We start from the raw sequence: 18,494 nt of genomic DNA on the forward strand, positions 1-18,494 counted from the left end.
TAGAATCATTAATTGATACACTTTAATCAAAGGTTTCATGATACCTATCAAAGCAATCGTTAAATAAAAGTTCATTCATAAAAACAACAACAAAGGGAAATAACTCTTATTAAAGAAAGTGTAGGGTTAGCTAAATAGCTTACCTCCCCCAATTGTGAGAGATCATCCAGGTAATACTCATTTACGCTGAATGGTTTGCCCTCCACGTCCACCACAGGCGCCTGCTCCAACCGGTCCATGATTGGCAGCATGAAGTAGCTCGCAAACAGCGACGTGTCGAACGTGGCTGACATGAGCACCACACGCGTCAGCCGGGAATTCGTGCGCAACAGTTTACGGACGACCAGAAGGGCAAAGTCGGTGTCCTGGTCCCTTTCATGGACCTATGGTAGATAAGTACAAAGATGTTTGAAACTGTAGAGAACCATGTGGGAAATACATTCATAATTATTGAAGGTGAACAAGAAATGTTGAAAAAGAGGCACTGTGCAAAAATTTATTATCATATAGTTGTTTTATTTGAAAATACAGTAGTATTATATTCTATATATTTAATGACTTAAAGGCTCTATAAAGGTGACAAATCCAATTATTATGCATATCAACTGGTCAAATTTTTACCGGATTTCAGTTACTCTTGCATAAAAACTGCTAATAACACAGCTTAGGTACAACGTTGCCAAGAATTATGGAAGATATACCCGTTTCATAATTGGAAGAAATGTTTACATTTTTGCAACTAACGTGATGTGTAGCCTCAGAGCGGTGACATGCTAAAAAAAGACAAAAGAAAATTCAGTTTTAATTCTATTTTAAACAACTTTTTACCAGCAGAAAGTAACTTATTTGTTCACTACAAAGGTTTTAACCATTTAGAAGAGACCTACTTTGTGAGTAATACCGGAAAACTTTAAAAATCATCGATATATTTTTGGTGACCTGAGTCACTTTCACTTTCTCTTTCCCGAGTAAACAGCGATGTAAATAAACAGATTGTTTGTAAACACAATTGACCAGTCGCCAACTCCGCCCACATTTTGTCGATCAGCCAATCAGATATCGATTTTTCACACACCCCTCAGCAACGCTTATCTGGCCGCCATTTTGTCCGACAAACAAAGCGTGTTGTACATATGGAATGGACGTAATTTTTAAGAGTTTACACAGATTTTATATCAAATACATGCTCATTACTGTTCGATCATTATTCAAAATTGTAGGTGCTATACATACTTTATAAAAGGTTATTATTTTATCTTTATTTCTTGAACATATGAACGAGTAATGAGAAAACAAACACAATAAATAGTTCAACCACACCAGGTGTGTGTTCTATAAAACGTGTTATACCGTTTGATGCACAATATTATTAAGCAGTTTGGGCAACATAATAATTGCCACACGTGCTTATTAATCTCAGCGTAATTGTCGATGATTAATAAATAACAGTATGCTGCGTGGATCTCAGAATGAAGGAACATTAAGGCATTGTTAGGTACTGTACACAAGAAAAGAAAACTATTTAATTACTTAAATGATTTCCAATTATATATTTATTTTCTGTGGATCATAAACAAGGGAAATCATTATAAATTGTTAACTTAAATATTGTTTTAACTAAAGTAAAAACAACACAAAGGTGATTTCAACGGGGCTTAGCCAGCTTAAAGCGACTTCAAGTGTAAAATGTACGGCTTATTATACAACAACAACATTTCTAATACAACATATATTGATACCGGGAGAAATGTGAAAATTGCAATTAACATATACGGGCCATCTTGTTATAAATAAGCAAATGCATAATATGCTAAATGTATTCAATTTGAATGTTCGTGATTGCACCGTAATACCAACATTTCATTTTTTGATAGTGAAATGTAACAGGTTCGCATTAAACATAAATGAAATAAAATGCATATTAGACTATCTGTTAATGAAACCACGAAATTAGGCCTGTATTAAAGTATGGTTACAATCAAAATTTAATTTATATCCAAATAAAAAAAAATCGGTGTCTTTTTAAAAATAACACAATAAAACAAAGATCTAAACATTTTTAATAAACAAAAAACCCATCATGATATGGATATGTCATTTGCATTTAATAAAAATATTTTCAAAATTATATATGAATAGCCACCGGGTTCACTGTCAGACGGTTGAATACAAGTTCAAAATTAATATGAAATAAATGCTCATTTTTACAACGGATTTTTCATCACCTCCCTATATAATATGTATAAGAAACGTTTCTGATAGTCAGTCTGCCGTTAACTCATTTATTTTGATTACGCCATTTATCTCTAAAGTTTTTTTTGATTGTATTAACGTTTTACAAAGCAGTTTAGGTTAGTGTGCGTCTTTAATAATTTATAATATAGAAAAGAGCATAATACATCATTACAAATATAGAATTTCCCTCACGTAATCCGCTATAATTGCGATCTGCTTGTCGGAGTTTTCTAATCACTAGACCACATGACTATGTGGGCGGAGCAATCGATAATTTGGCGACTGGTCAATTGACTTGGAGGACACTTTATTTTGAGCTCAAAACAAGTTGTATTGCTCATTTTTTATTGTTATGTCCAATAGCATATATACATTGTTTTTTTATAACCTTAATATATAAAATATGAAAATAATATTTAAAAATCGGTAAATAATTACGGATCTTCACCTTTATAGAGCCTTTAAGTTTAGAAATGAATATTATCCCAAAAAAATTATGACTTCAATAGTAAAACTATGTTTAAAGCAAATTATTATATAAATGTATTAACGGAATAGATGGGGTTAATGTTGAGGCATGTGAAATAATTATTACATGTAGTCATTTACTTGTCATGAAATCCATAATCAAGATAAATGATATTATGAAAGATTCTGTGTGTACATAAAAATTGGAGGGAAAAGGCCTAGCCTTCTTATAGGGCAACAAGGCATGTGTCAGGCCTGGCCTTCTTATAGGGCAACAAGGCATGTGTCAACTTGGCCTGACCTTCTTATAGGGCAACAAGGCATGTGTCAGGCCTAGCCTTCTTATAGGGCAACAAGGCATGTGTCAGGCCTAGCCTTCTTATAGGGCAACAAGGCATGTGTCAGGCCTGACCTTCTTATAGGGCAACAAGGCATGTGTCAGGCCTAGCCTTCTTATAGGGCAACAAGGCATGTGTCAGGCCTAGCCTTCTTATAGGGCAACAAGGCATGTGTCAGGCCTGACCTTCTTATAGGGTAACAAGGCATGTGTCAACAAGGCCTGACCTTCTTATAGGGCAACAAGGCATGTGTCAGGCCTAGCCTTCTTATAGGGCAACAAGGCATGTGTCAGGCCTGACCTTCTTATAGGGCAACAAGGCATGTGTCAACAAGGCCTGACCTTCTTATAGGGCAACAAGGCATGTGTCAGGCCTAGCCTTCTTATAGGGCAACAAGGCATGTGTCAGGCCTAGCCTTCTTATAGGGCAACAAGGCATGTGTCAGGCCTGACCTTCTTATAGGGCAACAAGGCATGTGTCAGGCCTAGCCTTCTTATAGGGCAACAAGGCATGTGTCAACTTGGCACAGATTTCCCCACATTCAGCTTTTGTCTCAAAACTCCACTGTGTCCGAAAAAAGCTGTTTAATGCTAAATTGCACTTTTGACCTCTAAGGGTGACCTTGACCTTTGAATTGATGAGACACATGAGACTTAGTGTCCTTATGGAGATCATTTGCAATTATTAAGATATTATCATGATGATGACAAAATTACTCTCGCACAAACTGTTTTATGGCCTAATGTAACCTTTGAAGTCTAAGTATGACCTTGGCTTTTGAGGTAGCAAAGTTTCATGGAACATGTCGTTTTAAGATGGTTTGCATTTGTGTCCAGTTATTTAAATATCCATAATATACGGCAAATTTATGGATAAGACAAGTATTTTCGAGCTTTTTTATGGCCTAATATGACCTTTGACCTTTAAGTATGACCTTGGCCTGTGCTGTACCAAGACAGGTATTACACACACACATGTTGTCATTTTATGGTTAACATTTTTAATAAGTTTGGTAAAAATTTGCTGAGTGTAGTTGACAAAGCCTAGTGAGGTTTGGCTTTTTCTAAAATTTTGGCTTTCATTATGTTAATTAACATTTCCAGAAAGTTTATGACTCATTTGGAAAATGCTTGATTAGAGAGCTGCTACAAAAAATGCAGACAGACATTGTGGAAACTCTCCCCTGGGCCATTTAAAATAGCTCAACAGCAGGATTTGGTAAAACCGTCCTATATGCACTTAATTGGCAAATTTGGGAAAAGTGCACTATTTGCGATATGGTGGAAGAAACTAACAACTATAACAATACACAGGTCAACGTTAAGTGTCATGTTATTGCAGCATTTAATATGATTCAAAGAAAATCCTTTAAATTGTATACCTTAAAATCTTGCCATTTCAGTAACATGCAATAAATGTAGATTTTTTTGGGGGACAAATATTAGGGATAAATACCAAATATACCACCAGTTGATTATTACAACGGCATAAAAAAACTACTGAATATATCTCTTGTTGATAATTCCAATAGTGTTTTACCAGTCGAGTGGCTTGTATAATGATGTATCAGAGAAACAGAGCCCAAGTGTGATGCAAAACAGCGCAATCTTCCTAGTGTTATTTTTACTTTTTATAACAAGAGGGCAATGGGCCCTAAGACGCTCACATGAGACCCAGGTACTGGACTATTCTAGTGTAAACAAGGCTTTACTATAGCCATATAAGGAAAACTTGCCAAGATATCCTTAAGACAAATTTCATTACCATGTTTCATGTAGATTGAACTAAAATTGTGACATCTACAATGTTAACAAGATGTTACTATAGTTACTGTAGCCATATAAGGAAAACTATCTCACCCCCTAGCTTCCATGTTTTTCAACGGACTGCAACCATTTTCAAACTCGGCCAAGAAATCCTAAAAACAACTGATTTATTTTACCTAGTTTCATGAAGATTGGACTAAAAATGTGACTACTACAGTTTCAACAAGATTTTACTTTAGCTACTGTAGCCATAAAAGGAACACTGCCCCGCCCACAGGTGGCAATGTTTTTGAACGGACCACAACCATTTTCGAAATCAACCAAGATATCTTCAGAACAAATGTTCTTACCTTGTTTCATGAAGATTGGACTAAAAATGTGACTTCCAATGTTAACAAGGTTATACTATAGCTACTATAGCTGTAAAAGGAAAATTGCCCTGCATCCTGGCATTTATTCTGACCTAGTTTAATGAAGGTTTGACTTAAAATGTGACTTCAACAATGTTAACATGGTTTTACTATAGCTATACACAAAAAAACTGCCCCGACCCCTGGGGGCCATGTTTTACAACGGACTTAAACTAATTTTGAACTCAGCCAAGACATCATTGGGATAAATGTTCAGACCAATTTTCATGAAGATTGGACAATACATGTGACCTCTAGAGTGTTGACACGGTAAATGTTGACGACCAACGATGCAAGGCGATGCACGACTGACAAAAGGCGATCACAAAAGTTTACCATGAGCAGATTGTGCTCAGATCAGCTAAAAACAAGAGGAGGCAAACTGATCTGTTTTCCAGTGAACATGCTTAAACCAATACACTTTTTCTCAAATGCCTCAATATTGCACTAAATGCAAAACAAGATTCATTTCACGAAAAATTACTTTTTTACAAGAACAAGAGCACCGCATAACGGGTGACACGCTCGGCTGCGAAAGCTTGTCAGATTTTTTTTTTTTCAGAGGTCACAGTGACCTTGACCTTTGACCTAGTGACCCAAAATGGGTGTGACATGTAGAACTAATCAAGGTGCATCTACATATGAAGTTTCAAAGTTGTAAGTGGAAGCACTTTGATTTTAGAGCCTATGTAAAAGTTTTAAATTAGAGGTCACAGTGACCTTGACCTTTGACCTAGTGACTCAAATATGGGTGTGGCGTGAAGAACTCATTAAGGTGCATCTACAAATGAAGTTTCAAAGTTGTAAGTGGAAGCACTTTGATTTTAGAGCCAATGTTAAGGTTTTAGCATGATGCCTACGGTGGACGGCTGACAGCGGGCGACAAGCTGGCTATGACAATACCTCGGGTTTTCTCCGAAAACAGCCGAGCTAAAAATGGGGTGTTCGAGTTATTAACGTATAACAGTTTTTTTGCTAGGTTTTATCAAATGGGTTTTATTTGTAGCTTTGAAATACACCTGAAAGAAATTCCTACCTCATCCAGTATGACATGTGTGTACTTGTGCATGTTCTTGTCATTGACCAGCTTGTTGAGGAGTATTCCTGTGGTACAGTAGAGAATACGGGTGTCATCCCCCGCCACACGGTCCAAACCAACCTGCAGAAACACAGATAATACAGTAGAGAATACGGGTGTCATCCCCCGCCACACGGTCCAAACCAACCTGCAGAAACACAGATAATACGTACTATTGATAACCTTATATTGCGCAGTTGATTACCTCAAAGTTTCAATTTAAATGTTTGGTGCACTTCATACATTTACACATTGAAATCATGGCTGCTATCTTGAACAAAATCCATAGATAATCATAAATATTCATAATAGACGCTTTTTTAAATTCATAATACTACATCCTGTTATCTTAAAAATTGTAAAAAAAATATAGTTCTATGCAGCACATCCTCCTAATCATGAAAAGGCTTTGAATATAAAATAAAAGCTTTCCAATGACACCGATTATTGGATTGCACAAAAGTAACATGGGGGTCATTTTCATCCTGTTTTGGCGTTAAAAAATCTGGTGCACATGTCATATACATGGTTGCACGCTATAGACAGTAAAATACAGTAATTACCTCCTGCCATGTGTCCACACCTACCTTGGGAAACATAAACAATAAGTGTGTCATCATTTATCATACTGTGTATTATTCCAGCATTGCCTACCTGATAGCCGCAGACTGACCCAATCTGCCATCCCCGCTCCTGACAGACACGATTGGCGATGCTGATGGCGGCTATACGTCTGGGCTGCGTCACGATGATGTTGCAGTACTTGCCGAGGTCTGCATGGTGATCCAGGATGTATTGAGGAACCTGTGTGGTCTTGCCCGAGCCTGTGGCACCCTGGATCACGGTCACCTGACTGCTCTCTATAGTGGAGATTACCTGTAGGACATATGGAATACTTGGTAAGTGAAAGCTTTCTTTAAATATATTCACGTCAGCATGATGGCACCGTGAGCATAAGGTTTATTGAGACAGTCTGTAGTCTGTTGCCAAGGCAAAACAAGCACTTGATCCAGCGGCCCTGAGAATGCTCACAGACGGGGACGGGGATGGACCCCTGATTAAACTGCTGAAAAGTATCAACTCAATCTTCATTGTCACCTGCGCGGAGTGTGGAGTCTATTTATATTGTGTAAAATCCTAATGATTTGTATCAATGAAACGTCTTTTCCTCAAGTGGTAAATCATTTCTTATTTTCACTCAACACAAACAAAATCAAAGTATGCAGTAACGCTACCTGCTCTTTAAACCTTGTTATTGGAAGCCTGTCATCGTAAGCGTGGACAAAGTTATATGACGTGTACACACTGTTCGCATTCTCTGGGGCGAGCTCGCCTGGATGAGTGCACTCTGTACCTGCTATGGTGCTGTCCAGTTCTAGCTCCTCGAGTCGTGTGCTGACAGCTGACACGGTGTCGTATGACATCACTGACATTGTGTCACTTGGCCCAAGCTATGAAGTAACGAAAACAGCTTTTTGCAAGTTATGATGTTCATTACAGTTTGATATAATATTATATAATATACACAATTGTTACAGTGGTGTTAAAATCCAATTTAAACAGAATAATGCTTAAATCGTTGACCTTGATTTGTGACCTCGGCCCTGCAATTTCATTTGAAAATCATTCCATGCTGGACAAAGTTGCACTCAAGACAAAATGTTTAGGGGTTGATTTCTGATGCAATATTTATCTTTCTAAATGCCCCTGAGCGATACAAATCATGACAGGGCACATTCATTTCAACCAACCAAAATTTTAAAATTAAGTGCCAAAATATACAGAGGTGTTTATCTGCAAACATTGTAATAGGCAATTGTGAATATTCATAATAGACATCTTGTTTTACCAGGAACCTCGCTATTTCACTACAACAACAGGCAATACACACTATGGGCACCTGATTTAATTTTACACGCTGATTTTTCTGGAAATCATCATGGCAGACGAAATCAAGTTAAACAATTGGTAAGGCCATAGAAAACAAGAAACCGACGGAGACGGTTGATGCTCCCCAAAGGATTTTTTGTCACAATATTGCACTATATATTCAGATAAAAGGAAACGTCTTGAGTGGCATAATTTCGGACAAAATAATACGATGGATGGTTTAGCAACTTAAAAATTTCAAAGGGCCTTAACTCTGTAAATAAATCATTTAACCAGAACCCACAAATAACATGCGCATCTCCTCAAGGTAGTTAAGCTTCCAAAAAAGCTTCATTGAATTCCAGTCAGTAGTTGGGAAAAATAGCCCGGACAAGAATTGCACTATATGTGCAGTTTATAGATAATTTCAAAGGGTCATAACTCTGTGAAAAATCATCCGACCATAACCGGCTGATAATATGCACATCTCCTGTTGGTAGTGAAGCTTCCCAAAAAGTTTCATTGAATTCCCGTGATAAGTTGCTGAGAAATAGCTCGGACAAGAATTGCACTACATGTACAATGGAAAATTTCCAAGGGCCATAACTCTGTGAAAAATCATCCGACCATAACCGGCTGATAATATGCACATCTTCTCTTGGTAGTGAAGCTTCCCATAAAGTTTCATTGAATTCCAGTCATTAGTTGCTGAGAAATAGCCCGGACAAGAATTGCACTATATGTACAGTTAATGGAAAATTTCAAAGGGCCATAACTCTGTGAAAAATCATCCAACCAGAACCGGCTGATAATATGCACATCTCCTCTTGGTTGTGAAGCTTCCCATAAAGTTTAATTGAATTTCGGTCATTAATTGCTGAGAAATAGCCCGGGCAAAAATTGTGCACGGACGGACGGACACACACACTGACAGACGAAGCGGCGACTATATGCTCCCCCAAAACATTTTGGGGGAGCATAATATATAACTACATTTTCATCAAAATTTTGGGGAAAATTGGGGCGGTGGGTGGTTTTTATTTTTTATTTTTCATTTTATGCGTCGGACCTATATATATATAAGTAATGAAATGTTCACAAATTTGTTGGTTTATATGCATAACGCCTATGTGTATGTATGTATGTAAATTTACATAGAATAAAAGAAATATATAATCAAAATTTGACTATTAAAGTGTTTTATTTTACCCTTTTAATATCATGTTTTACATTTTATGACATTCAATAAAACATTGACTAGACAAAACATTGACCTAAACAAAGTATTAAAGAAAATACAAATCTGTAACAGAACCCTTTACGTTATTTTTCATTATGACTAGATATCATTGATTAAAACATGGTCTGCATTCAATACACAGCATTTACTATTTAAAATTCAGTTTGTATTAATTGGATGAAGATTTTGAGAATGAAGATGATACACATTTGATATGGGAAGTTTCAGGGGTGTCTGCAATCAGAGCTCCAGATAAGGATTTGTGAAATTAGTAACGGTACTGCCACTGGCAGAAAGAAAAGGAGTAACGCTTAAACTCAATTAGTACCTGTACTACCATATCCAAAAATACAGGAAGTACTGTACTACCCGTGTTCTTGGATATTGAAGGGTGTATAACTGACTTAACAGAAACATTTGCAGCAATTATAATAAATATATGTAGCTTCTTAAACAGTTACTGTATTAGGTTTTCCATTCTGAATTATGATGCAAATACAACTACACATTACAACTAATGACTAATACTATTTCTTCATTTTTCTTGACAAGAAAACACAAGCCAACTAGTAAGCTAAGTAAATGAACACTTATTTCACTTTCTCATTCGTTTCTCATCATGAATTCTAACGTTTTAAACCACCGATGCAATCAAATCGTTTAATATCGGGGCGACAATATCTTTTTCTGGGTTTACATATTTAATGTCAGGATGGTTAGACGACACCGTATGTAGCCATTATATGACAACAAAGTGTTGTTTTGAACCGCTTTCGGTTAAGCCGGCATTCCATTGCGCGCAGACATATTGTTTTTGACAGATTTACAAGTTACAGGAAATCACGCGACAGAATAGACAAAAATATATGAACCCAGTCTACAACTTTTCGGTAATTTAAATTAACGAAAAGCGTTGTTAGGTTAGGGACCAATAAAATAAATCACGCCGTGCTGACGCAGACGTATCGGTACGGCCAGATTGTTTTCGTAAATGCGTAAAATGGATATTAATGCCGTTATTGTACGTCCAGTTTATAAAAATAAATGCGTAAATCTTCATGAAAAAGGCGTATTTACGCCTGTACGGCCCTTATCTGGAGCTCTGTGCAATACTAAAGTCTATAAAATTTCCTACACAGCCGACAGTTTAACTAACTGTAACATCGGGTGACACCTGTGTCAATTCTAATTTATTTCGACCAACAAAGGCACAGACGATTTTCGGGTGGTCAACTTTTTGGGGCTTGATCATACGAACCACAAATCAACTCATTGTACAGGTCCGCGAGAGTTTATGTTTCTGCAAATTTTACACCCCATACCAATCTTTTACCGTTGTAACGCCGTTCCTACACCTCAAAATAAGAAACATTTTGTTGTTGTTTTCACTCGATCACTTACATTGCAGACGACGCTTGTGCGCCGTTAAAAATAGATAACTGTCTCTGAGACATTGAGTTGCCGATTCACATTTCGCTATTTTGTACTCATTCAGCCGTTTCGTCCTCAGTATTTTGCGTCTCAAATTTTTAACGGATTTTTTCAAAATAAAAACCGTTCGGGCGGGGCGATTTTCCATGGGCGGGCGGGGAAGAGAATCTAGGAATTTATTTTCTATGGCCTAAGAAATGATTCATGTGTATGCAATTTACAATATATTTTGTTGATTAAGTGAGTGAAACAATAGTTACAGGGATTTATCACATCGTCTGTGGGGGTTTCTGTTGGCACTGAAAGTAGATAGAGCAAGAGCGAGGTTCCTGGCCTGCGCGCACATTTCAAAAAGCGAGCGGGTTCAAAGCCATTTAATTATGGGTAATGACGCATTTCTGCTGCTTTAGAAAATGGGGAGTACCTTACCTTGTCAATGTCTATGTACATAATGTAAAAAAACATAAAAGCCCCAAGGTAAAGCATTCTTAATTTCGTATAAGCCGAGTTGATATATGTTAAAAATAATCTAAGGCAATTGTTTTTAACCAAAGTTTCTGATGGTAAAATAGCCCCAAATAAGTTATTTGCAATAAAATTGTATTCTCTAGCCAAAATACCCAATGCTATAGAAATATCTTATTGGCTAATAAATTATAAAATTGGCCACCAGTTATTTTAAAACAAAGCAGATTTACACATTTACTGAGAAACATGCAGTGTCGTGCTAAACGCCTCTCACTCTGTGTGTGTGGGGGGGGGGGGGGAAGCAATATGGACGGAAGGACAAGTGCCATGCTAAATGCCTCTTGCTGTGTATGTGTGCAACAGCCATACCGACGGACGGTCCAGTGCCGTGCTTAATGCCTCTCACTCTGCGTGTGGGGGCAACAGCCATACGGACAGACAGTTCAGTGCCGTGCTAAATGCTAGGGCTGCAACAATATACCGGTATATCGGTATATATCGCAATACGCAATCCGCATATTGTATTGCCATATGATTTTCATCATACCGGTACGAAAATTTTACAAAAATTCATTCACATTTCGTCCAGAAAAGCCATCCGAAATAATGATAAAAAGGTTAACAAAACAAAGCAGTGTAAATTATTTTTTACGTAAAAATAGCATTCTAAAAAGTGTATTATACGGAGTAGCGTTGTTACATGGGAGCATTCATTCGATGCTTTTTAACATATTATCGTTGAATTAATTGCGCACAGCTGTAAATGTTTCGTTCAATTCTGATTTGAGCATTATTTGTAATCCGAATTTCGGAAACACGCTTCCAAATTTGAATGCTAACGCGACAATAAAAAATTTTAGCGTCAAATAAAAAGTGCTTTATCCTTTGTCTCAATAAAAAGCGCGCGAAAATTATACAGACATGTAGAACATCGCATGGAAAGTATGGGTGTATTTTGTGTTGTATAAAAACGGGAACATCACGTCAGCTGAATTACGCGTGTTCAGTGGGAAAAACGCCCCGGTTGGACGTTATTTCATCACATCTTTAAATAGTAACAATTGCAAAAATGTATTTGATACTTAAGAAAATTTGCGAATGTTTGTGTTTCTTATTATTCTTGAGCACATTTATAGTAAATATTTACCAGTATTTGCTTTAAAATTGGAATTTATGGGATTATCGGGTAATTGGCAAGTTATAATTTTGGTACAAGTTAGCAATATATTGCGATATATTGCAATACGGGTTTTTGAACTGACAATATATTGCGATACGGTTTTTGGCGTATTGTTGCAGCACTACTAAATGCCTCTTGCTCTGTGTGTGGGGGCATCAGCCATACAGATGGACAGTCAAGTGCCATGCTAAACTCCTCTCATGTGGGGGCAACAGTCATACAGATAGACAAGTGCTGTGCTAAATGCCTCTCATTTGGGGGCAAAAGCCATGCAGACTGACGGACCAGTGCCATGCTAAATGCCTCTCATGTGGGGACATCCCAGATCACAGTCTCACCAGGGCAGGCCTTCCCAGCAGTCTCCTCTGCTCCTCCTCCTGGTATTGGGCCGCATACTCATTGCCGCTCCTCAGGGCAGGGATCCTGAACAGACACAATGATACCCTTATTCTGGGAAAACTGGGCTTATTGCATGTTGAAAAAAAAATTGGAGCTTAATGCATGTTTTTAAGGTGCCTTCCCAGATTAGAGACGACACTTTCTGCTTTTATGGACTTTGGGGTTTACATGAAGTTTCTTTTGAAGGAAAATCCAGTTAAGATGGAAAGTGTTGTCCCGGATTAGCCTCTGCAGACTGCACAGGCTAATCTTGGCAACACTTTATGCACATGAATAAAGCCAATTTTCTCAAAACAAGGCACAGAGAGAAAACTATTCAAGAGTTAAGTGTCAAAAATATTTAATATAAAAAAGGGAACACTTTTCAATACAGAAAAACGCCCCATAGGCATTAAGTTATCGCTTGACTTAGACTGTTGAGCTATCTTTGATTAAAACAAACAGAAATATAAAATTGAAAGAGTACACTTTGAGAAATAAAACATATGTTACCAAATTGTTAAACATTTCACCAAATACACTGATATCATCATCTCCGAAGTAAACATTTATCAATGAATGAATATAAAGATTGAAAATACTACTACCTTTTAAAATCAGTGAAATAATACAATGGTATTGCACATTTTGTTCTTATTTTTAAGGACTCACTGGGCTTAGAACAAATGAATGAAAGTTGACAAGAAATATTGTAGGATTATACCCTATATGTCTTCAATCTCTCTGCAACACTGTTTTGTACTATAGGTAACAAGTACTATTAACCCTTTCAGTGCGGGAACGGAATTTTGAAGGCTTTTGCAAACAGTTTGGATCCAGATGAGACGCCACAGAACGTGGCGTCTCATCTGGATCCAAACTGTTTGCTATTCTGATAGTATTCTTTGAAAAAAAATCAAAGAAAATGCTCATTTTAGAAATTCAGCAGACGACATTTTAGCAGACGACAAATTTCCCAGCATGCAAAGGGCTAATAGTCATAACAATGTTTCTTGGTTTTAACAACTGAACTATGTGCAGTGCTAACCCTTAAACTTATTTGTCTTTTCAAACTAGTGAGACTTAAGTGAACACAATATAGTCTTCTATGATAATCCTACAAGACCTTTTTCAACTTTTATGGAACAGAACATATACCAGTCAACAAGGGAATTAGGAGGTCAATTTACTTTAAATTGGAAAAATGCATTATGTTTGATTTATAACATCAATAATTATGCATATAACTTGTATGAAAGATAATCATAAACATTTCAATAAAATGGTGATTACATCATCAAAACTCTGAATTTCTACAATTCACATCAGGGGCTTGCCGGAATTCCACATCGAACTGATTTTAATTGGTCAATGTCTGGCATAAAGTAAATCATTAAAATAAAATCTACACTTCAAGTGCAAGTCCTTCAAGGGCTAACACTGATACAGTACAGCCAACGTGGAACAAACATAATCCGTGGCTATGCCACGGCCAGAAACTTAGTACGCGGCAGCTGTGTCGATTGTTTACCCGGCGTATCGCCGAGGCATCGATCCGCACAACAACGCCGAGTCTGTTTTAACCTCGCATACTTTCGCGGAGTAAATCCGCCGCATACGTACGCGGGGGATTGAGTGAAAAGATATACACCTACATGTACATATGTGTAGCATAGAAACCTACATTTACGCTACTTTCATATTTATTTTTTTCACGTTTTAATAAACGATATGGCACATAATGCGCTTTAACAAATTATCGTTGAATAAATTACGCACAATGTTAATGTTTCCTTCCATTCTGAAATGAGCTTTATTAAATTTGTAATCCGAAACACCCTTCCAAATTTTAATGCTCATGCGACATTAACAATTTCTAGCGTCAAATAAACAGTGCTAAAAATCCTTTGTCTCCATAAAAAGAGCGCAAAAATTATGCAGACATGTGCAACGTCGCATGGAAAGTTTGAGTGTATTTTGTGTTGTATAAAAACATGTACCTCACGTCAAGCGATTTATGCGTGTTCAGTAGAAAAAAAAAACGCCCGGATTGGACGTTATTTCATCACATCTTTAAATAGTAACAAATGGCAAAATGTATTTGATACTAAAGAATAATTATGTAATGTGTGTGTGTCTTGAGCACTTTTATCGTAAATATTTACCGGAATTTGCTTTAAAACTGGAATATACGGGATTATCGGGTAATGATTAGCGATATCAACTGTATAATATAAACAAAATGAAACTACTTTATATACGCATAGTCAAACAATAGTTATAATAAGCTGATAATTAACAAAACAACAATTAAGTGTTGGTTATTGATGTGGCTTCAAACTGCTTATTGTCTCAGCTAAAATATAATAGCAAAAACAACAAGCAATTATAAATCCATCACCTGCTGGAGTCTTGACCACTCGTATGTGCCAAAACATAATCACGTGACATTGTTTATGCTAATGAATATTGTCGCAATAATTTAACCCAAAACAAATATGTTTGTTGATCGTTTAATATAAAGACAATAATCATACGGCGCAATAAACGCACACAAAGTAACTTGAAGTACTTTAGCCGATTCTAAAAATGACAATGGCAATAAATTATTGGGATTTTATAAATACATGCCCGTGATAATCGTATTAATTAATTGATTTGATAAATTCGATTTTTTTAATTTGCATTCTTTAAAATAATAATTATTTCTATCCGGATGACAGCAATTTCTTTAGAAACGGGAATGCAGTCACTAAAAACAAAACAACAGGATGCTTTTTTATTAACTAGTTTATCTATTTTGAATCCGCGCACATTATATTAACTATGATTTTAAATATATATATAATTGTTCTTTTAAATTTCTTTGACTAACTAATCATTTTAAAAAGATTTTGATTTGAAGATGCGCATCGACTTGGCGTCATTTCGCGCATCGCGGCTTGCCTCAGCATGTCTCGGCGGACAGATGCCAAGCTTTGCGGGAAATGCGACTTGCCGCCGCATACTGATGCGGCTTCAACGGCTGACTCGGCATCGACTTGTGCGCCTTGCCGCCGCGGATCGCGAAATATGTTTGTTCCGCGTTGGCTGTACTGTACTACAAACAATTATCTACGTTTACATGTCTAAAGCCCAAACTTATGCAAATGTACTATTAAAGCAAGAACTAATTGCTTTTTATTTACTTTGTTATTCTTTCATATGCTCTATCCACCATATCGGAAAACTTTGGCAATGTTGCCCACTTAAAGTGTCGCTATCGGTAAGGTCCCTTTGCACCAATCATTTGGACATTGTGATTATCGATGTAGCCTTAGTTGATAACAATGTAGAACAGATGTCAAATATTTACACTGTTCCAAATTTCAACATAAAAATGTCAACAAGAATAGTGTGTTGAAACTTTGTCATGTTTAATTAGGTTGCGTGAGAAGAATAACTTCTATAGGTTGCCATTCAGGTACATTTTCTTTAATGTGTTTTTTAAGTTAGTGTGCTGCTTTCCTCTTTTGGTCACGAATGACGTGAGTTTAGTGATGCGCACTGATCAGCTGAGAACCACTGCGTTATGTTTATGAAAGGGTCCGTTTATATGGACTAAGCCCTTAACAAAGGAAATTACACTTAACATAGGCATTCTGCCAGACTAAAAAAATGGCAGACTTGGTCTGAAAAGTGGTATTGTGACCGCTTTCATAACAATGTGTCAGATGGAAAAATTGCTTGAATAGTCGATAAAATGGGATTTTGCAGAAATCTTCAGTTTCAGTGTTGATTTCAGATAATTAGCTTTCAAAACGAAATCAACTCAACATGGATATGTTTTGAGGGACAAAAATGCACATGTTCCTAGTTTAGTTTTTATGATGTACCAAAAATATTTTTGTACACATTTATTGTTTACACGACACCAGGAACTCCAGTGAGGGAATTTCGCGGTCCATGGAAACACCGAATTCCACTTTTCACCCAATTACAACCGAATTACATTTTCACCGAATTACAACCAAACTACACATTAAAATGATCGTTGGTATCGATTAGATACGGGTTCTTCACATGACGCCTGCCTGTTACCGAATTCCACTTCCACTAATCACAGGCCGACTGGCCAAGTCTCTATCAATTGTTTTGCGTTTTTTACAGTTTGCAGATTTTTAGACCACCTTTATTAGTTTCACGTGTCTTTAAATAATCCGCTATTCACAAGTTTTTGACACTACATCTGATTGAAGATAATAGATAATTGGCTATAAAAGAGTTCCAATTTTGTTTGATGATTGTCCTTTTGAATAAATGAAAGTGGGATATTTTTTAATTGTTTTAATCATATGCTGATTTTCACTAATTAGAATAAATTGTTATTTTGAGTGTTTATTGAATACAATATCTAATTGGCCAATAAAGAATTTGGATTTGTTTGATGACTGTCCTTCGAATGTAATAAAAATCGGGGTTTTTTTCAATCTGAATTTAAAATGTCAGTACAGTCGATTGGTGTATAGCGGATTTTAGTGAGTAACGGATAGGTTAAACGTTTTTTGCAAAATACTTTTTTTATGTTAAGATTTACAGTTTTCTATGAATTGAATACAAAAAGCCTATCATTGTTAAGTCGATTCATGTTTTTGTTGACGTGTGTCAATGTTTACAACTGTTCCTTTTTTCGAAAGCAAAACAAGGTCACGTTATGTACGCACCGTTTTTGTGACGACAGGAAAAGTGCAGACGAATGGTTTCTTGAATTTTGCAGATTTTGTTTGGTAAACATAAAGTTCATTGATGTAATATGTAAGTATTATGTGTCCTTAACAAAAGTAAGAATGCTCAGAAACTAAATTGATGGGTACCATATAAAATAACCATGAAAGCTGCAACTCGGGATTTAGTGAATAACGGACATGTGAGACCCATATTCAGGAATGTGGGGATTGTCTCAAAATAAATATAAACTCAATGTAAGTTGTCCAATACCCATGTGGTTAGCATGTGGTTATGATATTAATTAGTGAAAACATCATTTTTAATGAAAAATAATCCAATTTTACGAAACATCGATTTCTCTGAAAACATATTTTTCACTATCAAATCTATATATATAACAAGGTATTCAACTCAAAATGACCCGAATATTGGGTGCATCGCTTTGAACAGCCATACTTCATCAAGTGTGCAGCGATTTCCATAAACTTGATCTTATTAAACGCAGAAATGAATTTCTTTTCTGGAAATGTACATATATTGCAATTATTTTTTACAAATGCTGCGTCAAATTTCAAGAAATAACACGATAAACATGTAATCCGATAAAGACCTAAGCGATCCGGTAATGGCTGAATCAGTGGACCATGAAATTCGCGCTGTAAACAAATAATTTTTTTCGGAAATTTAAAACCGCTGGCATGTTTCAATAGGAAAAACATGTGTCTATCCAGATTAAATGGTTTAATTACTGAATGCATGGTGTTTACGTTAAAATGAGACTCGAAGTCCTTAGCTATCCGTTATACACCAATCGACTGTACAATAAAATGTCAGTACAATAGAATTCGCCAGCGTGTATATCATGCATGTATGATATGAATCTAAATTAAGTTTAACGGATTATTTTAATTTCCTCTCAGCGGCTA

General features: G+C 36.4%; 1 protein-coding gene across 2 annotated transcripts in view; it reads right to left on the bottom strand.

The window, feature by feature from the left end:
• LOC127871395 (ATP-dependent RNA helicase TDRD9-like) overlaps positions 1–18,494 on the bottom strand; it is a 108,075-nt gene that overhangs the window by 70,042 nt on the left and 19,539 nt on the right. For both annotated transcript variants that reach the window (XM_052414300.1, XM_052414299.1), the window contains 5 exons: positions 12,822–12,906; positions 7,531–7,746; positions 6,950–7,171; positions 6,254–6,376; positions 144–383 (listed from right to left, as the gene is read on the bottom strand). In XM_052414300.1, the coding sequence (XP_052270260.1) occupies positions 144–383; positions 6,254–6,376; positions 6,950–7,171; positions 7,531–7,746; positions 12,822–12,906 (886 nt within the window). The remainder of the gene's footprint in view (positions 1–143; positions 384–6,253; positions 6,377–6,949; positions 7,172–7,530; positions 7,747–12,821; positions 12,907–18,494) is intronic.

Source organism: Dreissena polymorpha, chromosome 3 (assembly GCF_020536995.1).
Source record: "Dreissena polymorpha isolate Duluth1 chromosome 3, UMN_Dpol_1.0, whole genome shotgun sequence".
Lineage (NCBI taxonomy): Eukaryota > Metazoa > Mollusca > Bivalvia > Myida > Dreissenidae > Dreissena > Dreissena polymorpha.